This window comes from Danio aesculapii, chromosome 17 (genome assembly GCF_903798145.1).
Source record: "Danio aesculapii chromosome 17, fDanAes4.1, whole genome shotgun sequence".
Lineage (NCBI taxonomy): Eukaryota > Metazoa > Chordata > Actinopteri > Cypriniformes > Danionidae > Danio > Danio aesculapii.
In genome coordinates this window covers 14,266,227-14,294,093 of record NC_079451.1, presented here as the reverse complement: position 1 = coordinate 14,294,093, position 27,867 = coordinate 14,266,227, and the positions used below count along the sequence as shown (strand labels likewise).

Sequence of the window (27,867 nt, the reverse complement as noted above, 5' to 3'; positions counted from 1 at the left end):
TTATTTCTTTATTTTGCTTTTTGGTGTCTACAATTTGGCTTAACTTTAACCGATTTCGTTGCATGAATATATATTTTCCTAATAAAATAAAATTACTAGCTGTATAAGCTAAAATACGTGTAGCTACTTTTGAAAGAACGAAAAATGTATTCTGTACATTGTTTTGTCATGTTATTTAAATGATATAAATTAAACCACACTGAACTGAACTAAACTGAAATTCAACTCTGGACTCTTCAAAACTGGACTGACACAGTTTTAACTTACTATAGCTTCTATGTTAAGCTGCTTTGACACAATTCACATTGTAAAAGCATTACAGAAATAACGATGAATTGAAGTATCAGTAATTGGTGTTCCAAAAAGCCTTGAAATTAAGCCAGAAACATCAATACAAGACAGCCTTGAGTGTGCACATTTATTGCACACTTAAATATTTGTTTATTAAAATAAACAAATAAGTAACAGTTTCAATAAGTAATAGTAAGTAATAAGTAACAATGGGCTCCCACAAAATCGCAACAGTTGTCTCTCTATTTACTTAAAACGATTATCTCTTTTACAGGGAAAATTCTGTGTACAATTTCAAAAAGACACCTCTCTTACTTTATTAATTATAAACATATATCTTTTAGTGACCATACCTTCTTCCATATTTTATGGGTTAGTGTTGTGCCGAGATGTACTTAGTTTGTAGTTCACTAACATAAACTATATTGCCCAGAGTTCCTGTCGGTTTACCTCGACGTTGATTGGCCGCGGAAAGACACAGCCCATCATCGTGGATGTTCCAGGCGAACTGTTCGTTAAGTTTAACAGTCACTATGCGGCAGATATTGTATCGCTTTCAACACATACTGAGACATTTGCTTTTGTGATGGCATTAAACTACAACACATTCAGTCGTCTTATCATTGGAGCGCACACCGCTGCAGAGGCCTGCGTAAAGTTCTGCAGGCCAGTTCAGCAGGCATGTGGGAGATACCAAATGTGTCGATGGTACTCCGGTGTCACTCATGAAGAAAACAGACTGGAGGAGGTGAGTGTGTCGGACTTTGCCTGCACACCTGTTGCTTTGAAGTCACGTGATTGCTATAGGCTAATGCATGTGTTTTGGGGACAAGGATAATAATTCTTAATTCCGATTTTTGTCTGATTTGTTTTATCTAACAGCAATACTTTTGTCTTTTTGATGTATGATTGTTTAACTTACATGTTAGAACCTATAGTTCACTCACAAATACAACTTAATAACTATTTACTCACCTTCAAGTGTTTCCAGTTTCTTTTTTTTCTGCTGAACACAAAAGAAGATATTTTGAAGAATGTTTGAAAGCAGTAAATATTGACATCCATAGTAGGAAAATAGTAATACTGAAGTCAATGGCTATGTTATCACTTTTAACATTTTGCAAATATATTTTCTGCTCAACAAAAGAAAGTAATCAGATTTTTTTTTTGGAGTGAACTACACATTTAAGGTTGCACTTTTATGCAGTTATTTACTGCATAATATAAATAACCCATGCCTAGTATAGTTGAAATGGATATGGTTTGAGGGTATGCTCATGTAATTATGCATAATAAGGCTACATGTGATGTGTAAAATATTGGCTAATCAGATTCACAAAAGGTCTCTTTTATGCTTCATGCCAGCATGGTTGCTGAGCATGGTTTAAGGTGTGACAAATTATAAATGGTTCTCGCTTTGCAAGATCAGTGGGATCATAAGACCCTTATTTTAGTACCAAACCAGACAAATCAGTCAAGGTTGTCACACTGTAACACATGACAAACCAGCATGCATGCTTTGAAATCTCTTTAAAGGATAGTTTAAAAAGAAAAATACACTCACCATTTATTCTCCTTCATGTGGTTAAACATCTTTCTTGATTTTCTTTCTTCTTATTGAACACAAAAGAAGATATCTGGAAAAAATGCTGGTTGATGGCACCAAAGTTACCAGTTTCAAACGCTCTTCAAAACATCCACTGTTTTCAACAGAATAATGAAACTCAAATAGGTTTTAATCAAGTGAAGCATGAGTAAAAGGTGACTGAGGATTCATTTGTGGGAAAATATGACTTCAATTGCTTTCTAAGTGTACTCCATTAACTGATCAATAGCCTAAAAAGTGAACTAAATGTGATAATCCATCCTTTTTACTTTGTTTTTTTTTAACTTAAAACCAAAATATAGATGTTGCAAAGGCAAGTTTGGGCATTTCTCCTGCTAAGCTTAAAGGTACCACATACTGCAATTGGTTCAATTTCATAGATTTTTTTTTTAACCCAGAATTTATCCCTAGAATCAGAAGCTTGGTTTGACCTTATTTGGAACAGTCATGGATATTATGGTACATGTACTCTGATGTTAACATGTGCAAAATGAACAAACTGATTGCCTTGTTAAATCTTTTTAAGTGAAGTTAGAGGTTCATTTTAGTTAGATACATTAGATATCTCTCTCCAGTGTTTGAGATAAATTATATAAGCAAACAGAGTAACCTTTATTATTCAGCCATGTCTAGGTATATCCAGATTTTCACTATACAGCACCTTTAAATTTAGGTTATAAGTAGGCCCACACGGAATTTGCATGCTCAGAAATCCGCAGATATTTAGTCCATCGAGTCTAATTTTTTACTTGTGTAAATTGATATTTATTCAGTTTTTATTATAATTTCAATACTATTATTAGCCAATATGAAAATGTTCACATGATTTATTTACAAAACAGTTCATAAAGTAATATTTTCTGTCTTTTATTAGATATATTATATGAGAGATTTCCTTTGTTTACCAAATAAATAAATCTAATTGGATTTGCATCGTAAACATTAAATGAAAGTTAAAAAGCTATTGTTTTTACTTCATATATGAAGTTTTTAGTTACGGTACTCCTAAAGTAATTCCACATAAATCTGCAGATTTTTTACAAAATTCTCTGCAGAAATAGCAAAAAATGTCAGCAGATTCTGTCTGGCCCTTGTTATAAGTTAGACTCTTAGAAAGCATGGGAATGAAACATCACTGCTGATCATCTCCTGATTGTGGTAAAACTGCACGCGTTTATGACTTTCCTCAAGCTCTAGATGGCTTCTGCAGGTAGGGGTTTTTGGTGCACTTAAAACCAAAAACCTCTGACTGTTTACCTGCAGAAGCCCAGACAAGGCCCCACTAATCTCATGTAGTGACAGTAAACACAAAAAAGACTTGCATGGGTCACTCACTTGTGGGTCGAAACAACCATAAACTAATGCACTGAAAACATTTAACAATGTAGCAATAGTAGAGATTAGATTATCCACCAGATTATTAATACACTATCAGAAATATTGTGAAAGATAGCTGTATCAATGTTTTTACACAATCCTTGTAGTCAGTAGAAGTATTGACATTTTCACATACTGATCAGTAGGAGGATCAGAAACCATCATTATCTTGAATCACTTTAGTAAGTGTATGTATGCCATCATGTTTCCCATCAATGACCATTGAAATGGCTTAATTTCATGTAGTGTTTTGTCAATGTGTAGGAGCAGCATCTTAAATTTGTGTTCAAATTTAAAGTGTTGAGATTGTCATGTGGCGTTTCAGCAACAGCCATAACTGGGCAAGAAAGCAATAGCAATCATCCATGCTCACACAAAGCTTGTTGTCTTCTTGTGACAAAATAGCCACATGCCAAGAGGCAAGAAGATGATATGGGCCCCATTTCAGAAAGGAGGTTAAGTGAAAACTCAGAGTATTTTAACACTGAAATGAGAAAACTCTGGGTTTTCCATTTCAAAATGTCAGGTTTGTCAAAACTCAAGAAAGCAGGTAAGTCAAGCCTGTTTCTGAAAGAGAGGTAACTGTAACTCAGAGTCAGTTACCATGGTAACTTACTCTGAACCTAACCTGGTCAGGAGCAGGTTCTATTCTCTAAACTCGAAGTTTCTGCCGGTCACCTCCCCTTTTTTTTTAAAGGTGAAGCGGTATTTCTCGCCTTAGCCTTAAGTTTCACCCACATATTTTTATGCTCATTTTGTATGTGCACATAAAAACAATTAATGGAAACATCATGATGCACATAACTTTTAAACTACGCATAAAAAACATGCGCATAATTAAGTTGGATACACTTTTAATTCGATAAGAAAAGATGTGCATAAACTACGATGGAAACACTTTTATCGAACAAATTCCAGTATATGAATTAAATAAGGTTTGTTATAAGAGACCATATGATGATGAAAATGTGTGTGAATGCACAAACCAGCAGGCTGAGCACACTGTAAAACATCTGAAATGTTGGTCATTCTAAAATGCCTTAACCGTTTCAGTATTAGTGTTATTATAATATTAATTACCCCCAGAGTGTGTGGAGCGTGTCAAGAGTGTCTGTTCTCTGTGTCTCATGGCTTCAAACACCACCACGCTCTCATTGTGTGTCGGTATTGTCCTCTGAGGTGAAAGTCATTTATTAAATAATAAATATAGTATAGTAAATTCTGTTTTTACTGTTGATATTTGGCGCCAGATAATCAGGAAGTGACGATTTTATTCTCTTGATTCGTTGGATAGAAATGCTGCTTTATTCACATATCTGTTATGTGATATTCCAGTTTTGCACATAAAATTAATTTACATTTTTGGATAGAAACATAGCTATTGCCTACATTTCAGCGCACAAAGAATGTCACGTATGAGAATGACTTGTCCTTTTTAATAATTAATTAGCTTAAATTCACTGACCTTTGACAGGGACATGAACTGTAACTAGATTAATAGGATTATTACTCTTTCTAAATACAGTTTTTTAGTACTGCTTGCATTCTAAATGTCATATCAACCTCCACTTGATCAATAAAAAAGGCAGACACACAAGAGCACTTTAAAATCTGTTAAAACTGAGCAATGTGTGTAAAAGTGGGAACCTTAAATTCATTATTTCCCCTGAAAATTAAGTTAAGGTTATATACATTCTTGTTTAATCAAATTGTTGTAGAAACTATGCCTATTTTATGTAATTTAATGCAATTTCATCTGAAATAACTTCAAAGTTACGGCCAATTTCACACTTTTTTAAGTGAAAAGTTAATAAACGTCACACATTACATTACTTATTTTATAATAATTAAATATTTTAAATGTAAAATTATGCATTAACTTGAGCAGCTGTCTTCCCATGCTGTCTCTGTTTCACTTATGCAGTGCTGTTGCTTTTTAAATATATGGTAATTTTTGCTATAACTTTGCATGAGCACATCAAGTTCAGCTGGAGAAAGAAATGGTGATTTTTTTTTTTTTTTTTTAATTAATTAATTTTTTTTTAGATGTTGCCATGGGTGACTCAAAATATCTGCGCTCCATTGATAATGCCTTTTTATAGTCGCGTGTGTGCGATTAACTCAGAGTTGGTCTTCTCAAAGTTGAATGACCTAACTCAGATCAGCTGTTTTGAAATGAAAACTCTGAGTTTTTAATCTCTCTGTAAGTGAACTCAGAGTTCAAATTTAAACTCCGAGTTGGTTGAATCTCCTTACTGAAACAGGCCCGTGGTGCATGTCCTCTATTGTTGTTTATGAGTCTGTGCGATGCATACAAACAAATTAAGCATTTCCAATGCGTCTACAATTAAAATAATAAAAATAACTTGAGCGTGCAGAAAAATACTATATATGAACAGCACATACTGTTTCTTTTTCGAGTGGGAATGTCAAAAACACAAGACTGATCAGAGTGATTTGTAGTGAACCGAACCGTACCACTCAGTGGCAACAAGGCATCTGGAAACAATAGTAACCATGGTAGCCAACAAGGTGTGCAAAAAAAAAGAACTAAAGATGGGGCATGCACAAAAAAAAAGCTATGAAGAACTGTATAAAACGTCAACAACTTTAAATCAAGGCTGTTTTGTTACACTGATTTGCCATCTGAACATTGTCTATCATTTGTTCTCTGCAGGTCAGACAGCCTGTGGTCCCAGGTGGTCATAGACGAGTTCTAAAGGATGTTCTTCCTTTCTCAAAGTTTCTCACAGACTCTTTTGGACGGAGACACAATTACCTGAGAATTTCTTTAACTGAAAAGTGTAATCTTCGTTGTAAGTCATTCACACACTTTTCTTCTTCATGAGTTGGTACTTACTTTATCAATGCTACCAGTCCAACTGAAGCACTGCTAACTAGTAATTTACTGTTAGCAATTAATCAGTTATTTGAGTCTTCAGTTGGATTACAGTGATTTTTCTAGGATTAAAGGATGTTTATTGATTTTGATAAATCAGTTGATCAAACGTATTATTGCAAAAATACATATTAATAAATTACAAATGTAAACAAAGTTCAGTTCTGGCACCTGTTGTCGAAGTGTTATATGCTTGCTTCCCCTGTTTTGCGGCATAAGTAAATGCATGTTTTCAATGGCGTGATTAATATCAATAGTAAATCAAGTAGATTTTCAAATGTTCACTTATGCATACTTTAATTCTGTAGCCTGATTTTTCATGTTTGTTTACTTGCAAAGTCAATGATGTTTAGCCTGCCAGATTCAGTTCAATTCATCTTTTTTTCTATAGCGCTTTTACAAGGTAAATTGTGTCAAAGCAGCTTAACATAGACGTTCTAGTAAATTAGAACTGCTACATTCCAGTTTTCAGAGTTGAAGTTTAGTTCAGTTCAGTGTGATGTAAATGTCACTGCTGAAAGCCAAAACACTGAAGAGCAAATCCACCAATGTGCAGCTTCACAAGTTACAAACCAAGCAAGCCAGTGGCGAGAAACAAACTTCACCAATTGACAAAAGTAAAGAAATAGTGCACAACCATTTCTCCTCTGGCCAAAGAGCAGTGCCAGGCTCTATGTAAGCCAGGGGGACAATGAGCATCTCCCATTTTTTGCACATTAGTCATTCTCTTCACAGAGCAGTGGAGTCAAACCTCCCACAGGTTACATGCTGCATATGCAAAACAGGCTTGAATATTTGACCACTGTTATAGCAAACCCACATATTTAAAGAAAAATCATCTTCTTCTGTCTCTTATAAATGTAAACTCTCCACTTTTTCTAGGTGAATTAGCATTTGTAAACATATAGCTCTTTAAGGCCCAATTTTGTACCCCTTCCTCTTCAAAATTTACCCCTAAGAATTGGGACAGCACTACAGCACCTGCACACGTCATCATATGCCATCGGGATCTCATGCTTTATATGAGATCAGACAATCGAGACTGCTGTAGTTATTCCAGTTGTGTTATTATTTTGGTATTTATCTTCAGGAATCAATGAAGGCTTATATTATGTCATTATAAAGATATAATGTGGCAATAAGATCATAACTGTACTGTGCATTTACACCGTTGCCATATTTATTTATGTAAACACACCAAACAACATTAACATTATACCAGACACTGTAAAAAGCTCATTCCCAGCCACTAGACTTTTTTGACAGGGTATTCGAGTGTCATCGAGTGTCAGAATGTGTGGGACTGCTGTACAGGAGTTATATTTAGGGATTATAGATTGTGAAATTTAGCAGTTTTATTTTAGCATAACGCGGTTATGAATATATTAAAACATGAGCTTGCTTGTTGTAAAAATTTGTATAATGACAAAAAAAATACTAATTTGTGGATCTCCTTACGTCCGGATACAGCTGTGGCTAGTGTATTCTGGGAAATTTTCTTACCCTTGGTTTCGAGTGTGGTTCTGAAAAATCTTCGTTCGAAGGAGTATCTACCCCTTGCCCTTAGTCCTACGCCTTGAAGCTAAAGAGAATTGGCACACCCTTACCCCTTGGCGGAAGTGTGCAAGATGAGGAGAAGAGCTAAAGGGTAGAATTGGGATTGGGCCCAAGTCACATCTAGAGGCCTGGGAAGTGTTCTCCATCTCAAAGTACAAATTCTGCTTACAAAAGAGGCAGTCGAAGCCTAGGTATGACCTGTCAATATATAGTCCTTCTGTTTGGGCTGTCAATTACTCAATAGGGTTGGGTTGATAGGCGATGCCATCATCCATCACTGATGGCCAATAGACATCACGATGCTGAGAGGCCATTGCAAACCTGCTGACCTGCCCCTCGCAGCAGCAACCCACTCGCTAAAAATACACACTTAGGCCCTGTCTACACTAATACGTCTTAGTTTGAAAATGGCATTTTAGAACAAAAACAATCCTCACTGTCGTTTTTTGGCTTAGCATTTTTGAAAAGCCTTCCTTCCACACTATACCGCTGAAAACGCACATCACGTGACCACACACACTCTGTCATGTGCTGCAGCATATGTGCCCATCTGAGCTCCAGGCAGTCAGAAGGTGCTTTGAGCACAAAACCCCAGAGAGCAGTGCACGTTGGACAGTTTATCTAACAGATGTACCGCTGGATCGCGTCTCACTATAGTTGTTAAAAGTGATATTTAATTAACCTTGTCTCTATCTAATGACTCTTCTGTCAGGTAACGTGTCACAGTGTCATAAACTGCTTCAATCTTTCGCTTTCATGCTTGTATTTAGTAATTTTAGCAAAAACCTCAGATATTGTTGGTTGCTGTTGGTTGTGCACCTTTTTACCAACCAAGTTTGTCGCCACCATTATAACAACACAGATTAATCTGCCTATTCATGCCAGAATCCCACGGAAAAAGTGATTGACAGGTTGTAATTTCTGTGTAACTTCCATTTATTTATTTGTGATTTGGTTATGGGTAAAACAAAGACCATGTGTGTCGGGTAGTTGAAACGGTAGGCTACAAATAATATTTTTGTTATGAATTAGTTAATGATTCATAAATAATTAATTCACAGACACCTACCACAACGATGCCATCGTCCATCACAATGTTTCACATTAGACATCGTACGATGCTAGATTGGTCGACATCGCCCAACCCTATTACCCAACAAACTTTTACAAAGTGTATGGCTATAGCTTCTCTGAGGTAGATTTGGATCCACATTCTGAAATATCAGACGATTTGCTCAATCTTGCTTGTTTAGAAAGGCAATTTTTCACTCTTAGATAAAAGTGACTTTTAAAATGTAAATGTAATACAAGTAGCATTGCTACAGTAATCCCGCTTTATCCAAAGCCAGTTTGAGAATAGCAGTTGACTACCAATCATAGTGAAAAACCTTGACCATTCGCAAACCCCACCGCCACTTTTATTTGTCCAACAAGCTTTCAGTATGAGTGAGAGGAACTCTGAATAAAACATTAAAGCTATAGTCTACAAGTATAGTGATAGAAAGTTTACATATTGATTCCCTAAAACAATTCACAAACATGCACACACGGTGGCATCTTGAACAATACAAAACTAGTGTATAATGCATCTGAAATTATAAGAGACAGTAAAGATTTTTTTTTACCTGGGTCTCCAGGGTATAAAGTTAGCTCATCTCACCTCTCATCTTCAGACTTCCAAATCCTCAAGTTGTTTGTTTTTCCTCGTCACAAATCACTTCTCCATAAGCAAAAGTTATGCAGGCTGTACCAGTCCAATAACAGAAAGAATAGTTTATTCTTCTAAAGTTGAAGTTGTTCATTCAACAGCACCATTGACTGGTCCATTTCATACACTTGTTGTTTCAGGAATGGGATGAAACAGTATAACGCCCAGCATTTCTGTCTAAAGTACATTGCAAGTTCCATACAAGCACATTTTGACCATTTTTCATGTTAATCACTAATGTTTCAATGTAACTCCACCCCAGTGGTTCTCAATTCTAGTCCTCTTTTCAGCCTGCACATTTTGTATGTCTTACTTGACACACCTGATTCATATGATCAGCTCGTTATTAGAGAGCTCCATGAACTGATCCTTGTGTGTCAAATAAAAGAGACATACAAATGTAACTGAGGACCAGAATTGAGAACCACTGCCTTACCTCAACGCCTGTCAAAGACAACAAGGTGGACATGGACGAGGGCACAGAATATCAGTGATATAAGATCGCCTGTAAATTAAACTGCCTTGAAGGGTTAATGAGTGGCCTAATCCCTACTCATGTTTGGGTTTACACTGATGTCTTTTTTGCTTCTGTGATCTTTATAATTCCATTAAAATATCCAGCAGTATTTCTATTTATGATATCTGTGCAGCTACAAAAACATGAACAAATCAGGATTCAGTATTCGAATAAAGCCAGAGTTTGATTGACGGGATGATCCTAAGGTTTTCATAATCCTGGACCAGGCCGTATCCTGAGCAGCTGCTGTGGGTGGTCATGGAGGAGTGGAAAGCATGAGACTGATTCCTGTGACGCTCCGGGGACAGACGAGTCTTGCTGACGTCCACCTTCTCCAGCGCCTAGACTGCAGCTCTACACAAGACGTTTGGCCATAGGAGAAATGGTTGTGCCCAACTGATGTTGTGCCTGGTTTCTCTCGGTTTTTTAATTCTTCACTTTCGCCAATTGGTGAAGTTTTTTTCCTCGCCGCTGTCGCCACTGGCTTGCATGGTTCTGTAGAGCTGTGCATCGATGGATTTGCTTTTCAGTGTTTGGACTCTCAGTAGTGATTATTAAACCACACTGAACTGAACTTAAACACTGAAAACTAGACTGACACTGTTTCATTTTACTATGAATTTCTATGTGAAGCTGCTTCGACACAATCTACATTGTAAAAGCGTTATACAAATAAAGGTGAATTGAATTGAATTTTACCCCATATGCATTCAATGTAATGCTCAAGCCCTTATCTAGGAGAACCGAGATTACTTCAGTAATCTAAGCATTTTTCCATTTACAGGTCAATACTGCATGCCACAAGATGGGGTTAAACTTACCCCTCGATCTCAGATCCTAACAACAGATGAGTTGCTGACATTAGCCAGACTTTTTGTACAAGAGGGGTCAACAAGATACGGATCACCGGAGGAGAACCTCTAATTCGCCCAGACATTCTACATATAATAGGTAAATTTAACTTTTTAACTTTTTTTGTTTGTAAATACTTTTCTAACTTTGAATTGTAACACCATAGTGATAAAAAACCATTTAAATATGGTGACGTCATTGGCCCATGAACATTTTCCCGCATGTTATCAAACTAATTCATAATTGTAACAAGAGGAAATTCAATCATAACTTTAATGTTAAAACAGCTATCATACCATTATAAACATATATCAATATGTGGCTCTTTTTGGATTACCAGAAGCTATAGAAATTTAAAATTTAAATTAGCAAATACATTGGGACCATTGTTTTTGTTTACATCCCTCTAAATCAGGGGTGGGCAAACTCGGTCCTGGAGGGCCGGTGTCCTGCACAGTTTAGCTCCAACACTACTCAAACACACCTGAACATGCTAATCAGTGTCTTCAAGATCACTAGAAATCTATAAGCAGGTGTGTTTGATTAGAGTTGGAGCTAAACTGTGCAGGACACCGGCCCTCCAGGACCGAGTTTGCCCGCCCCTGCTCTAAATGGTCTATAGATCTCTCAAAATCTACACGTTACATGTTGGAATCAATTCTTTGATTAATTTTCATATACAGTAATACATATTTTAACTAAGATTAGGGCTGTATGTAAAATACTAATTCTTTTTATTAGTGTTGGGGCAAGTAACTTTTGTAAGTAATGCATTACAATATTGAGTTCCTCCCCAAAAAAGTAGCTAGTTGTGTTACTGTTTATGGTAAGTGTGGTACGTTACTTTTGCGTTACCTGCTGAGGCTTGATCTCTTTCAGAACTTGCAATTTTTGTTTAATAGAGAAGCTCTGCAATTAACAACACATTGTATAACCTTCATTTACCTTGAAAAAAGTAGGATAATGCTGTTCTGAGATTTTCCTGACCTCAAAGCTAGACATGCTGTATATACAGTAAAGATTAATGAAAGTTTTAAGCAATGTATTTGACACTTTTGTACCTTTTGTCTTATTTGTGAAGTAAAATCACTATCCATTGAGACGATCCCCTTTTACTTTTCTCCCATGTGTTCAGAATAATGAGAATACTTCCATCGCTAAAATATAAGGCTCAGCCATCTTTGTTTCTGTCGGTTTTTGCATTTCTCTCATCGAGTGCGGGATCCAATGTAATGATGTTCATTTTATTTCAGCAAATTATTTTTTTAAAGCGAATTAAATAAACTAAAAAGTAACTTGCATTATGTTTTAAAAAGTAACTGAAATATTATTACTTCATTTTTTACTTGTTACTTAGAAAAGTAAAATTAATACGTAACTCCCAATGTGTCACCCCCAACATTATGTGATGTTCTGTTATGTAAGTTAATATACTGCAAACAAAACAAAGCATGACAAATCAATGTTACAGTCAGAAACACTAAAACTGTATACCTGATCATTTCTTTTTTCTTTCTGAAAGCGGAACTTAGGAAGTTGGAGGGTCTGAAGACCATTGCAGTCACCACAAATGGGATGAATTTGGCCAAAATTTTGCCTGATCTAAAGAAAGCGGGTGTGGATCTGCTAAACATCAGCCTAGACACGCTGGTCCCTGCCAAATTTGAGTTCATCACTAGACGAAAAGGTACAATATGCTGTTGAGCAAGCGTAGTTTTAGAGATCTATATAAAATAAGTAGAAATGGACTAAAATTACAAAAATCAAGGATGCGCTACACAAAAAACTAAAACTGTAAAAGTATTTATTTATTTATTTGTTTGTTTGGTAGTTTGTATAATTGTAGTAATTTCAAACTCTGTTATAAATTTTCATGAATTTTGCCTTACAAATAGTACAAAGCTTGAGTTTTTCTTTTAATCATATTTTAAGTTTATATATAAACCATTTGCTAAAATGATGTTTTTATTCTAATTTGCAGGTGAATTTGAAACATTTAAACTATAGGTGTCAAACTCAATTCCTGGAGGGCCGCAGCTCTAAACAGTTTTGGCCCAACCCTAATTAAACACAGCTGATCCAACTAATCAAGGTGTTCAAGACTACTAGAGACTAGCAGGTGTGATTTGAAGGTGGTTGGAGCCAAAATCTTCAGAGCTGCACTCCTCCAGGAATTGAGTTTGAGACCATTGATTTAAACCATGAATGCAATAAATCAGGGGTGACCTTCCCTGTTCCTGGACATCTACCTTCCTGGAGAATTTAGTTGCAACCCGTATCGAGCACACCTGCCATATCACACAGACCATATCGGAGACTTGTTGAAGGTTGGAGTTGAAATCTGCAGGAAGGTAGATCAGGAACTGGATTGAGCACCCCTGCAATAAATAGTTATCCAGATTAGTTCAGATAAACATCTTTAAAAAAAAATGAAGAAACCACTTCTGATTTTCATTTCTATGGATTTGCCTTTAATATGTATTAGTTTAGAAAAAAATATTTGGTGTTATATTTTATAAACTATTAATAGTGTGTTCTGAAAATTTCACACACGATGATCATTTATATAATTTTCATTCATTCATTTTCTTTTCGGCTTAGCCCCTTTATTAATCCGGGGTTGCCACAGTGAAATGAATCGCCAACTTATCCAGCACTTTTTTGTATGTATACTTTTGTAATGTATACTTGACTGAGTGCTTCATTTCCCCTTTAAAATATGCAAAAAATAGTTTGAAAAGGAGAGGGTATAATAGTCTAATACCTGGTTCTGTAACAGAACAACTTTTTCTTTCAGTCAGAAAAACATCTTCACACTTTCGCTCCATAGCGCTCGTCAGAGCATGCAGAGTTGCAAATCATCCGGTCTGTGTAGTTTGGAAAATTAATGAATTTTCTTTTTTGACTTAGTCACTTTATTAATTTGGGGTCGCCACAGCGCAATGAACCGCCAACATATCCAGCACATTTTTTACACAGCGGATGCCCTTCCACCCGCAACCCATCACTGGGAAACATACATTCACACTTATTCACACACATACACTACAGACATTTTAGGTTACCCAATTCACCTATACCACATGTCTTTGGACTTGTAGGGGAAACCGGAACACCCGGAGGAAACCCACGCGAACGCGGGGAGAACATGCAAACTCCACACAGAAACGCCAACTGCCCCAGCCAAGGCTCAAACCAGCGGCCTTCTTGCTGTGTGGTGACACCACTAACTACTGCACCACTCTGTCACCCTTTATATAATTTATATGGGACAATAATAAATATTTAATGGTGTCCAACCTTAAATATTGGTGGTGTAATATGCTAGCCTTAAAATACCTAAAATATGTGGTCTTTAATATTGTTGGAATATCTTGCAGGGTTTCATAAAGTGATGGAAGGCATTGAAAGGGCTATTGAAATGGGCTACAATCCAGTCAAGGTAATGTATCTTCTTTAAAATATCTTAAAAATTATAGATATTTAAAAACGCTGTAATCTTTCAATTCAGTTCATCTTTATTTCTATATTGCTTTTTACCATGTAGATTGTGTCAGAACAGCTTAACATAGATGAAGTTTCAAAACTTAAATCAAAACTGCTTCAGTTCAGTTGAAGTTCAGTTCAGTGTGATGTAAATGTCACTGCTGAAAGCCCAAACTCTGAAGAGTGTTATGTGAAGTTGAGGATCCAAATGCAGGTTTATTAAGAAAATGGTCAGACAAGCAAATATGTCAAAACCGGGGCAAACAGATGCATGGAGGGAACCCAGAGTTGTGGTCAATAAATAGGAGAATGGTCTTTACAGGAGGCAAGGTCTCAAAACGAGAGAACAGGGCAAAGGGTCAAAACACATCTAGGCTAGACAAAGGAAACACGTCATAATGTTCACGAAACAGATAAACTAGCCTCATTTCATGAGCTACTCCAAGCCGTGTGTGTAATCAACAGAAAACAGGAACTGGTGTGTGTATGTGGTGTTTGACAGGATTTGAAGTTCTTTATGATGGCAGAAATTGTAGTCCATGTGAAAGTGAATGTTCTCCAGCGATCTATGAGGGTTAGATCGCTGGACAGCCTGACAAAGAACAACTCCACCAATGTGCAGCTCCACAAGTCAAGTTTACTGGGTAAAACGTCAGTACTTTATCAGTATGTTTCTGTGTTGGGCTCACATATACTCTGTTCATTGGCTGGTCGTTGCTTCAACACTTATAAGACGTGATGTATGTTCCATTTCGGACATGGGTTGCATGCAGTAGACCACAGGTGTCAAACTCAGTTCCTGGAGGACCGCAGCTCTGTACAGTTTAGTTCTGACCGTAATTAAGCACACCTGATCAAACTAATTGAATCTATCTGGCTTGTTTGAAACCTACAGGTAAAGCTGTAGTCACACTAGAGTTTGAGCATGCAAAATTCTGTCGTGGGGCGCTGCGAAAAGGGGCGGGATTAAACAAGATGCTTAGACATTTAAATTGTCGATTGGTTTTAAAGGGTCATGAAACACCAAAACACATTTTTGAGCTGTTGACAGTCATATATGTGTCCCACGCTGCTATAAACACTATTAGGACACATATATTTCACAAAAAAAGTGAAAATTGATTGTTTTTGCGTCATTTAGAGCAAATTCTTCCGTTTTGAAACAAATTTTTGAAGCTGCGTCACGGCAATTAGATACTCGCGATTTCAGCGTGGAGAGTGGATGTCTGTACCTGCAAGTACATCATGACGTCTGCATTATTAACTCATGAGAAAGACTTGGTTCAAACCTATCAGCTCGCTCTATTGTGTATGCAGTGCAACTTCATTAATTTGCATGATAGCTTCGAAGACTGTTTTTTACCTGTTACAGTGTAGACGGCATAGAGACGCCACGTTGTGCTGCCAAAACAAGTGGAAGAAGAAGAGGAATTGTTTTAAGACACTGGTTGTCAGTGTTGCGTTTTTAAATGTGCTGCAAACGTAGGTTTTGTTTTCATTTCCCGCTATGAGAGCGCAGCTGGACTCGCGTGTGGATTACAGTGCACGCGACACGCCACAGAAATAAGTTTGTAAGGAACATTTTTTCCCGAGAGCTTTTCGCATCTAGAAATGGTGAAATCCCGATTTGCCACTCGTCTCCTTTTAAAAAAAGACACTGTTCCAGTTGGTGTTGATTGTCGTGTCTCTACAGATTTGGTAAGTGAGCGATCAGTGGCCTTTGTTTGTTTATTCAGATGGCAAAGTTAGTTTGTATCATCAGTAGTACTCTTTCAGTTTTTAAGACATACCTTCATCAAAATGATTTAGTTACTAAGTTTGTGACAGGATAGTCTATACGCACAAGGCTTTCTGATGCTACCTACCTAGTGCATCTAAGTTACCGAGAAATGCGGAGGTTTTTTCTCTTATCCGATGTGCGGTATCAAACATTCCATTACAACTGCACTCTTCCAGCAGTTCCTCGTATGCAGTATCTGGTTTGTCACGGGGGCATGCATGAAATGATTACTAATGTCCATGTAAACACAATCACTGTCTTTCTCCCCTGCGTCTGTGTGTTGCCTCTGTGAAAATCAGAGCGTGCCCAAACGGAAACATTTTTATCCAAAACCTTCCCTCTTTCCCTCCCCCAACACTCCCATTTAAACAGAGCTAGACACACCCACTTTCCTGACTTTTTCCAAACTAGAGATGTGAACCTGCTGAAACGGGGGTTTCGTGGCCCTTTAAATTTCTGTCTAGAGAGGTCATGTTTTGAACTTCGAACTGCGAAACTTGTCTCATGACCCTGCGTTTCCGGTCTGACACATTTGCATGGGTATGAATGGAAGTCTATGGGGAGAAAAGTGCAGTGTGACCGCAGCGTCAGTGTGTTGGAGCAGGGTTGAAACTAAACTGTGCAGGGCTGCGGCCCTCCAGGAACTGACTTTAACACCCCTGCAGTTAACCAATCACAACAGACTGGGTCATCGAACCACTGCAGACTAGCATCACACAAAGCAGATTTTAAAGAAATGAATTGCTGAATAAATCATACAGGAGTCTTTGGTATAATGTCAAAATAAATGCATATTATAAGATAATAAAAGTGATTTTTTAATTGCATGCATATCAGCCTGTTGTTAAGGACACCCAAAACCAGAATATAACTTTTTAAGTCTACATTAGGGGCATTAAAGTGTTTGATAATCCCTTTGAATGGATAAAATGGTTCATGTGTTTAATGGTTGCAGCTTCCTCACCTACCTAAAACAATGTTTAATCAAATGTAAGGACATTTTGGACCACCATAAAAGTTTTAAGCAACACCTGAAAAATGCAATGTCATTAATCTACTTTTTATTTTTGCACAGAATTTTGTAAAACCTTAATTATTTGTTCATTGTGGTGAAGTGTTGTCTCTCTCCCCAGGTGAACTGTGTTGTCATGAGAGGTGTGAATGAAGACGAATTGGTTGACTTTGTGTCACTGACAGAGAGGAAACCTTTGGACGTGAGGTTCATAGAGTACATGCCTTTTAATGGTAAGATTGTTAACTACTCTGGAGTCAAAGAGAGAAATATACATATGCATATCCCCTCATATAGATTGAAGCACTGTTGTAAAGGTTGTGATCTCTGCCCCAGTTTCCTAATCATATTAGTAGTACATGTTATTCTATATTTAGAGCTCAGCAAGACTTATGGAGTGTTCCTCCATACTGTATATGTATAACATTTTCAAATATGTATAACATGGTTCACAATCTGGTGATACATCAGGTACTATGAAACAATAATGAAATTTAAGAAAAATTTAGTAAATTAATCTTTGTTAGCCAGGAAGAGAGAAAAAGAGAGTTTTTTTGTAGTCAGTAGTAGAAGTCTGATATGGTGTATCTTTGGTTCCTCCCATGAAGGTCAATACTATAGCAATCACTACAATAACAAACTGATTAAGATGTTTGTAAGATGTCATCTAACCCCATCTCCCCTTACAAAAAGTAAAACTATTACAGTAGATACTGTAGACTCAGCAATAAGGCTTGGTTCAAACTATTTGATGTTTATTGCACTTTTTCATAGTAAAAAGGTTGAAAAAGTTTGTGAAAATGTTTTCAAGAAACTGTCATTTCCCTTCTGAAAAGTCTAGCATAAATTCCGTGCTAGTACATGCTGGGTTATACTGCTTAGTGCTGGTGTGCTGCTGTAGTTAGTAAACCTACTACAACCCTAAAAAGGAAAAAGTTTGGACAGTGTGGAAAACACAAATAAAAAAAGAAGTCATTTTTAAATGTACCTTGACTTGTGTTTCTTTGCAGACAATACAATAAATTATTTATTGTGTTCTTCATGATATTTATTTATTTATTTTTTCAAAATAAACATATATTCCAATTTTGGCTCTTGCAACACATTTCAAAAAAAGTTGTAATAGTAATGCATTTACCACTTTGTAACATTGGCATTCCTTTTCACAACACTTAAAATACTTTTAGGGACTGAAACACCAAGTGATGAAGTGTTTTAGGTGTAATTTTAGTCCCATTTCTCCTGCAAACAAGTCTTAAATTAGGCAACAGTATAGATTTTTGTTGTTGCGTTTTGCAAAATGTTCTCTATTGGAGACAGGTCAGGACTGCAGACAGGCCAGTCAAGTACCTGTATCCTCTTTCTTCACAGCCAGGACTTTGTAATGTGTGCAGAATGTGGTTTTGCATTGTCTTGTTGAAATATGCATGGGTGTCCCTGGAAAAGAAGGCAGCATATTGTGTTCCAAAATCTCTATGCACTTTTCAGCATTAATGGTGCCATCACAGAAGTGCAAGTTACTTCTGACACAACCCCATATCATGACAGACTCTGGCTTTTGGACTTGTTCAATGTTCCCTCTAATTTTTCATGTATCTGGGCATACACACAAGCTCCCTGAGCAAACTGAGGACTACTGTGAGCAACATCAGATATGCACGCTTTATTTTTAAATAAGTAATTTGGTCCACTTAAAAAAAAGACAAAAATCTGAAAAATGGGATGTGTAGATGTTATACAGTATGTGAGAATCCTGCTTTGGCCTGGCTGAGGGTCCTGTTCTGGAAGATATGAGACATATACACCTTTCAGACATAACATTTTGCTCCCATTAAAACATTCACATTTTGCACAATGATTTGTGCTGTAGCTTGTGATACAGTGCAAATTCCTGGAACACTTTGTCTGTAAAATATCTAATTACACAGTTTTTCTTGGCATTTCTACTACCCATAAATTACCTAATAGTAACAACATTTAATGATTAATATCCATAAAGACAAAATCTTAATAACCGTCACTAGAATATGCACAAATCTGACTTAAATTTTACCTTATTTTTCACGTCTGTGTTTTGTAGTTTTGTAGTTAACATCATTTTCCTCCCTGTATTTAATATATATGACTAGCATTTTGTGTACTGAAATGTCTGTGCTCTCATCTACTATCAGGGTATGCCAGGGTGCATTTTTAATACTGCACATCTCATTGATTGAGTTCACAAATTCAAAGGCATAGTTTTTGCTTCGCCAGCTTTCTGGTATACTCACATACTTTGCCATGTGATCGTGGATTTGTTGAACTGACAGCATTGATGCATTCATTTTGATGGCAAGTAAAATATTGTCAATGAGAACTTTAACTTGTTCAGGGTCCGATTTTGTTTTGTGTGACAGCTCGTTCCTTTTCTCTCTGTCTTTTGCGCTCTCCCGCAATAATGTACTAATCCCCTGTCCCATCTTGAGTCTTCTGACAGTTTCGACAGCTTTTAAATGACTTTTATGCTGAACGTGACGCTTGAGATAGTCCAGCTTCCATTCAATCCACATTTTTCCCTCTGAAAACTCACTTGCTACTTTGGCATCGCTGCATGTTTTGCAGAGTAGACCTTTCTCACTTGAAAAAGAAAAAATCTCACCCAATTTCACCGCTTTTTCTTCAATTTGCACATACTCCGACAACCATGCTGCCTGTTCGTTTCGCCATGACGCGGGGTTTGTATTAGCATCTATTAACCTGCTAGCTAACCTGCACGGTGCATATAGGCGGGGCCCAGACGCAAGCACCGTCAATGCCATGATTGGCTTTGTACCGTAAGTGAACTGTATCGTAACATTGGCTAGACACCTGTCAGTCACTGAGTGAGAAACAAAAAAACAATATTATCGGGCGAATTAATTAGATTAGATTAAGTCTAATATTAGTTATTAATTAATACGTTATGTTGATGTTGTTTATGCGCTGGATAGATTTTCTTGTGCGCTGAGAATGTGCGCGATTGCGCACGCTCGCAGCTTAGAGGGAACATTGGACTTGTTGCTGGTAATAGTCTGGATGTTCCTTTTCTTTTATGGTCCAGAGCATAGTGTCCACACCCATCACCCATTAAAATAAAAAATGAAATACTCATTATTCAGACCATAGTAAGTGTTTCCACTGTGTGTTGGTCCATCCGAAATTTCGATGAGCCCAGAAAAGTCAACTGTGCTTATGGACAATGTTAGCATATGGCTTCCTTTTGGCACAGTATCTTTTTAACTGGCATTTGTGGATGTAACTACGCATTGTGGTACTTGAAAAAGGTTTGCCAAAGTAGCTCTGAGCCTATGTGGTGAAATAGCTTGTATATGAATGAGAATTTTTTATGCAGCATCACAGTTGTTCAGCTTAGGCTTGCACCCTTGTCCTTTACACACTGAAATTCCTACAGATTCCTTGAATCTTTTAATGATGTTATGCACTGTTGAAGGTGAAATATCCAAATGTCTTCCTGTCTTTCTTTGAGGAACATCGTTTTTAAACATTTCAATAATTTTCTCACATATTTGTTGGCAAACTGGCGATCCTATGCTGTCTTTGATCCTACAGGACTAGACCTTACTTGGTTGCTTCTTATGTACCAAATCATAATTACAGTCACCTGTTTCAAATCACACCATTATTTAACTAATTTACCTGATTACTAGCCTAAAATTTCTCCAGTCATAATTTTTTTGAAATGTTTTGCAAGTCTGAATGACAGGAAAGGATGCATATTTACAAATGAATTGATATTGACCAGTACAGTCAACAACAAAACCGTTTTATTTTCCACTGTGGTGCTGATAATGGAACTTGTTGGAATGTAATACAAATTTGATATGTATGATATATATGAAATAAATAAGCTGAAATTGTTTATAAGTGCAGGTGATTTCATCTAAGGCTGTGTTATTCATAGGGGTGCTGCTGCTTGTTTATTCTCTTTTTGTACAGTATGATCCTGTTGTTCATTCTGACTATTGCCAGCCCAGAATAAGCCATTTTGTTTTGAAACTCCTTTTTAAGAGAGTATCTACTTACAAAAATGTAAAACAGTTGAATGTTGCTTAAATAATAGTTACCTTTTTCTGTAGGTAACAGATGGAACTTTAAGATGATGGTGAGCTATCAAGAGATGCTAGATTGTATAAAGCAAAAATGGCCCAATCTGCAGCCTCTGCCTGGAGAGGAAACAGACACGGCCAAGGTCAGCCCAACTCCAGACTACTAAATAAGTCAATGGCCATGAATTGTTCTTAGTGTTAAAGTGTCATTAGAGTAGTTACAAATATTTTGGTTTTAACCCAGTGCAGAAGGTCAAATGTATGCCAGTGTTTTTCCCGTGTCACTGTATTATATTGGTGTTGGGGACATCTTGATAAAGTGCTGTAGAATCCTAGGCTACATACACACTGTAAGTTTATGGAGTGACAACTACATTTAAACATGATGTAACCAAAATTGAATGATTTACAATGCTCTATCGGTGTTGCTTTGTCGCTTATTATAATTGTCTATGTGCTTAATGTTAAGTTTAGCTAAAAAAGAATTTAAGTTTATGGTTATTTGTAGCCAGATATTTTTCATGTTATTTTCTGTATAAATTATTTAGATAAAAAAAAAATATATAGTAATTTATAGTAAATACTATAGTGTTTTGAACCATATTATAGTACAAGTGTAGTATACTGTATATATTATAGCATTTACAACTCTTTGTTGATAAAGCTACATCATGTTGTAGTATAAACTATAGTGAACTAATATACTGTGGTATTCTTTAGTTTTTATAATAAAACTAGTATTTCTGTAGTATAATATACCCTATAGTTGTAGAAAACAACAGTATTTGGACATTTGTTTTTATGTCTATAGTTGTAGTGTAACACTAGCAACAATAGAATTACCAAAACAGACTAATTGAAGTACTTTACTATTACTACTATGGTTCAAAAACACTTTAGTATAATAGTGTTCAAAAACACTTTAGCAGGGGCGTTCAACCTGTGGACTGTGTGGGTCCTAACGCCCCAGTATAGTGATGGGGACTCAGTGAGTTGTTAAACATCATGTTAAACTGAGGTCCTGACTCTCTGTGGTCATTAATTTTTAAATAAATTTGCAGTTCAGTTTCAGTCACACCATGTGAAAATGAGCCGGATGTTTATTTATTTGTGGAATGTGATTTGTCACTCTTATGAATCTCTGAATTACATGTATGCAGGATTAAGCACATGTGATTTGAAAACTGAATTTATTTGAGGTAATTATATAAAATGTCAGCTGTGTGTGTGTATTTGTGTGTGCTGTGCTCATAGGCATTTCAAATACCAGGATTTCAGGGCCAGCTGGGCTTCATTACCTCAATGTCAGACCATTTCTGTGGTTCCTGTAACCGACTGCGCATTACAGCTGATGGCAACCTCAAGGTAAATGTGTTCCTTTGCCTTTTAAAAAGGTTAGTTCATCCAAAAATCTAAATTGTTATTATTCACCCTAAACTAGAGTGTTAATTATCTCATCCGCAAGTTGTTCCAAACCCCTAAGACCTTCCTTCGTTTTCAGAACATACATGAAGTAACTTTAGGTGAAATCTAAGAGCTCCCTCATCCTCCATAGACCTCAAAGTTCCTGAATCCTTCAGAGTCCAGAACAATACTAAGAAACATCCCCAAAACAAACTATATGAATATTGGGAAGCTTCGATAATACTTTTGTGGACACATAAAACAAAAATAACTACTGTATTTAACAGTTTCTTCATTTCAGTGTCAGTATATTGTGCATGTTTGCAAGCATTGTGTAGTGATGAATACCCCTGTGTGGGACCTCCTCTGTTTGAAACAAAGCAAGGTTCCAAGGTTAAACAGTATGTCAGAGGCATGACCAAATTTAACACGAGAATGCACGCTGTATACTGACACTGAGAAGAAAGTTATTATTGTTTTATGTACTAAATTATTATTGTGGCTAGATAACATTTACATTGAACTACAGTAGAGGCAAATAGTCTGTATGTCCTTAGGTATTTTCTGGACTTCTAAACAATTTGGAAACTTTGATGTCTATGGAGGATGAGGGAGCTCTCCAATTTCACCTAAAATATCATCATTTGTAGTCTGAAGATGAATGAGTCTTTGAAACAACATGAGGGTGTGTAATAAATGACATAGTTGTCATTTTTGGTGAAATAACCCTTTAAAATATGCCTTTAAGTTAGCTGGCCACTAATGCTAAGGTGTGTTTTATGTATGTGTCTATGTTGGCCCACTATTAGGTTTGTTTATTTGGGAATGCAGAGGTGTCTTTGAGAGATTTTCTGCGTTCTGGAGCAACTGAAAAAGAACTACTGCATATCATAGGGGCAGCAGTTGGGAGGAAGAAGAAACAGCATGCAGGTAGAAATACACACTCACTGCAAAAAAATGTTCTTCTTGATCAGAGTTTTTGTCTTGTTTCTAGTCCAAATGTCTACAAATTATTAAATCAAGAAGCATTTTCTAGACAATATTGTTTTGTTTTCAGAAATAGTGACAATTAAGTGGGTTTGTCCTTAAAACAAGCTAAATTACCTGCAGATTAGTTTGTTTTTGGTTTCAAATATAGATTATTTACTTAAGTATCATTAGGTGGCACGGTGTCTCAGTGGTTAGCACTGTGGACTCATAGCACGAAGGTCACTGGTTTTCAAGTCCCGCCTGGGCCAGTTGGCATTTCTGTGTGGAGTTTGCATGTTTTCCTCATGTTGGCGTGGGTTTCCATCTGGTGCTCCGGTTTCCCCCACAGTCCAAAGACATGTGGTATAAGCGACTTGAATAAACGCCATTGGCCGTAGTGTGTGTGTGTGTGCGCGCGTGCGTGTGTGTGTGTGCGTGTGTGTGCGTGTGTGTGCGTGTGTGTGTGTGTGTGTGTGTGTGTGTGTGTGTGTGTGTGTGTGTGTGTGTGAATGAGAGTGTATGGGTCTTTCCCAGGACTGGGTTACGGTTGGAAGGACATCCGCTGCGTAAAACATATGCCGGAATAGTTGGTGGTTCATTCTGCTGTGGCAACCCCTGATAAATAAGGGAGTAAGCCGAAGGAAAATGAATGAATGAATAAGTATCAGTGATAATAAGCACTGGCAATAAGACAGTTTCACTTTTAAATATCAACTGTTGATGATACGTCATACCAACTGCAGTGCTTCCCACACATAGACTTTACTTGGGCAGGCTGCCCAGGTATATTAACGACCACTCAAGTATATTTGGTGGTGACACATGAATGATACTATTATTATCATCCTTTTACACTTTTTTTTGTATCTGTCCAAGAAACCCAAACATTCACGATTGATTAACCAGTCTTTTGCTCTGCAAAATTACATCTATACTGGCTGCAAAATATTAGTACACCATTAGAAATGGTTAATCAAATAATTTGCCTTATTTAATAAATCTACACTTTTTATTCTTGCAATTATTATAATTTTTTGCAATAATGTATTTTTTCATTCATTTTTTTCTGTTATTTAATTCTCATTTGCTGTATATGTTATTAATTTAATGATGTTAATATATTACATACTTTATACATATGTAAAATGCTTTGGCAATACTGTATACAAAATGTCATAAAGCAACTTTAGAGAGAGAGAGAGAGCAGTCTTTACCTGTCAGTGGGTGCACATGGCTCCTAAATAGCATAAAAGTAAGAGAAACAGTGCATTTCTTTTAATTAAACAGCTTTTTTAAAATAACTTTAACCCATTGAAAAAAAAAGTAAAAAATATAGTTAAAATCACATGATTTTTTTGTTTGTCGCATATTGTTGACCATTTATGTGCTGTGTGTAAAAGATGTGCTTTAGTCTGGCTAGCACAAGTATATTTCAAACCTGTGGAAAGCACTGAACTGTCTGGAATGGTTACTACTAAACTACTGAAGAACACTAAATTGGAGTATTTACTTTATTTAAACTGAATGTAATTATCTCTTCTTTTCTTTAGGGATGCTGAATATATCCAAGATGAAAAACCGGCCGATGATTCTCATTGGTGGGTGATGTGGCTGTACGTAATACATTTCCCACCTCACACAAACTACAGGACTATTTCTGTCCTTTTCTGCATTAAAGTTTTCATAGGGTTGAAGGATATACATGTACAAGTAGACGTTTTAGTATCAACTGCATTTAGCTCCGCTTTGAAGCAGAAACGGCTTCAAAGAAACACTAAAACAATTGTTTTAATATTTACGCTTTAAATAAGGTTAATCATTTACTTCATGCAACTGTTTATTTGTTCTTCATGCCAAACAACAGTGCATCGTAAGTTTAGGTTTGTTTACATGTGGATAGGTCTCAATTGCAAATGTGTAGCCTCATTTATTTCTGTGTTGAAGCTTAAACATAATATTGAATACGTGTTTTAGATTAATCAAGGGAAAGTTATATTTTACTATGTAAAAACCATAAAATTGTGCTCTTTCAAGGCTTGATTTGGACACTTGATAATGTTTTTTTTTTTAGTGGTGGGCCGTTATTGGCGTTAACGTACTGCGTTAAAGCGAGACTCTTATCGTGCGATAAGAAAATATCGCCGTTAATCTATTCTCAAAGTTGGGTTGGGAGCTGGGTCTATTCTACGCAAGCTATGATGACTTTCACTTTGATATTTTAGCGCCAATGTATACCTGACCGGTGAGCCGTCTGACAAAAAAAATTGCCCTTCTGAATCAAATTAGCAGGATGCCTGACTTTAACTGCTGAATATTTAATTCATGCCCCCATACCAAACTGGGGTATTAGACACAAATAAGGAGTAAGGACTGGTGAGAGTGTTATGGAATTTATTAATGCACACCAAATGGAAAGAAAAAAAAACATCCACATTTCATGGTGTTTGTTTGTTTGTTTGTGTGTGTGTGTGTGTGTGTGTGTGTGTGTGTGTGTGTGTGTGTGTGTGTGTGTGTGTGTGTGTGTGGTTCTTTACTGACAGCTGCGTGTGTGGATCTTGTCGGAAAATATGGTGAAAAGTCCTACATGACAGTAATAGTTTGATTGCGGCGTTTACTTTAATAATGCCACTATTAAATGCATACTCCATGTCTTAATTCCATTTCTATTTAGTTCAGTTATGATTTTAGTCGGATTAAGGTGATCAAAAATCACTGTTTCGAGCTTATGTAGGCCTACAGTTCAAAATTCATGTTTAACTGAATAAACAGGTAGTAAACACAAGTACATCTTATTGAACATAATTTATTTTCATCACCAATTATCATAGTAGAACAGTTTCTCAAGCAGTTTGTGATGCATTTTGGGAACAGGAGATGTGCCCCTGGTCTAATGCACCACCTGGCTTGAGAAACCCATTTTCAAAGACTTATTATTTGGGTAGCACACTTATTCTGAATGCCTTGGGCAGAATTCAAATGAGCCATTTTAATCTAGATGAAAAAAATGTATTTATGCCCACCTATAGTTATTTTACATTTTAGTGTTTAGTGTCGGTTTTGTCACGTTTGCCAAGTTTTATATTTCATGTACCACATTTGTGCCATTGTCACCTTGGATAACAACATTTTAGGAAATTGAGATTTAAAAGCCATTTAAAAGCTGAATGAACAGGGTTTCCCTTTATGTATGGTTTGTTAGAGATACTGTACAACTGTTTTGTTCTGGTAAAAAAAAAAAAATCTTTATATTGAGAAAACCACCTTTAAAATCTGTTTATTTTTCAAATTGACTACTCTTTCATTATGTTCATGGCTGTTTTTGCTCCATTGATGTCACCAAAAAATCATTCCATTTTCTGAAACACAGAAAAAAGTTGTGACCAAATTAACACTTAAAATCACCCCAAAATGGATGAAAACATCCCCAATAGCACACAAAGGTTAAAATAGTCCAGATTGAGTTATTGGCATGGCACGTTACTAACCACAAATTGTATTTATGGAAGGAAATTTACAGTATGGCCAAATCCCAATTCTACCCCTTTGCCTTTCCCCTTACCCCTACCCCTCGTTTTGCACGTTCACATGAAGGGGTAGGGGTGTCCCAATTCACTTTAGCTTGAAGACGTAGGGCTAAGGGGAAGGTCTAGATACCCCTTGAAATGGAGATTTTCCAGGACCACACTCAAAACCAAAGCATGGCTGCACACTGATTATTATGAATTTTTACAACAAACAAGCATGTTTTAATACTTTCATAATCACGTTTGTGCTTAATCCGTCATGGTTTTAAAAAATGCTAGAATAAAAAACGCAAAATCTTGCTATTTATAATCCATAATAATAACTCTTGTATAGTAGTGCCACAACATTCTGTCACTCGGTGACACTTGAATACCCTGTCAGAAAAGTCTACAGCAGTCGTGATCATCGATCTTATATGAAGCAAGAGATTGGGATGACATATGATGACGGGTGCACGTGTTGTAGTGGTATCCCATTTCTTAGGTTAAATTTTGAAGCCCTTCCCCTTCACACTGTGATTCAAGGGCCAAGGGGATGGGGTACAAAAATTGAATTGGGATTGGGCCTATGTCTTCATGGAATGTGGATTTTACTTGATATAAATTTTGACAACATAAAACATTGGTTTTGAGCTATTACCACAAATAAACCTATGCAACATAAGGCTGGTTTTGAAAATATATTGTTATGTGTGTCTTTGTCTGCAGGTAGAGACTGTGCTTGGCTGCTGCCGATGCATCCATTTAGAGACAATCGGAGACAGACTCTTCTTCTGATCCACCGCATGGAACCGGCAGCC

At 36.6% G+C, this 27,867-nt stretch overlaps 1 protein-coding gene across 1 annotated transcript; it reads left to right on the top strand.

Annotated features, from left to right (window-relative positions):
- Positions 1-771: 771 nt before the first annotated feature.
- mocs1 (molybdenum cofactor synthesis 1) lies at positions 772-27,867 on the top strand. The gene is given in 12 exon segments (XM_056476559.1): positions 772-1,039; positions 5,952-6,090; positions 10,740-10,841; positions 10,844-10,906; positions 12,330-12,494; positions 14,188-14,249; positions 17,207-17,318; positions 21,201-21,313; positions 22,425-22,535; positions 23,384-23,504; positions 25,094-25,156; positions 27,776-27,867. Coding segments are annotated over 11 exon segments (1,206 nt in total). The 5' UTR covers positions 772-877; the 3' UTR covers positions 25,150-25,156; positions 27,776-27,867.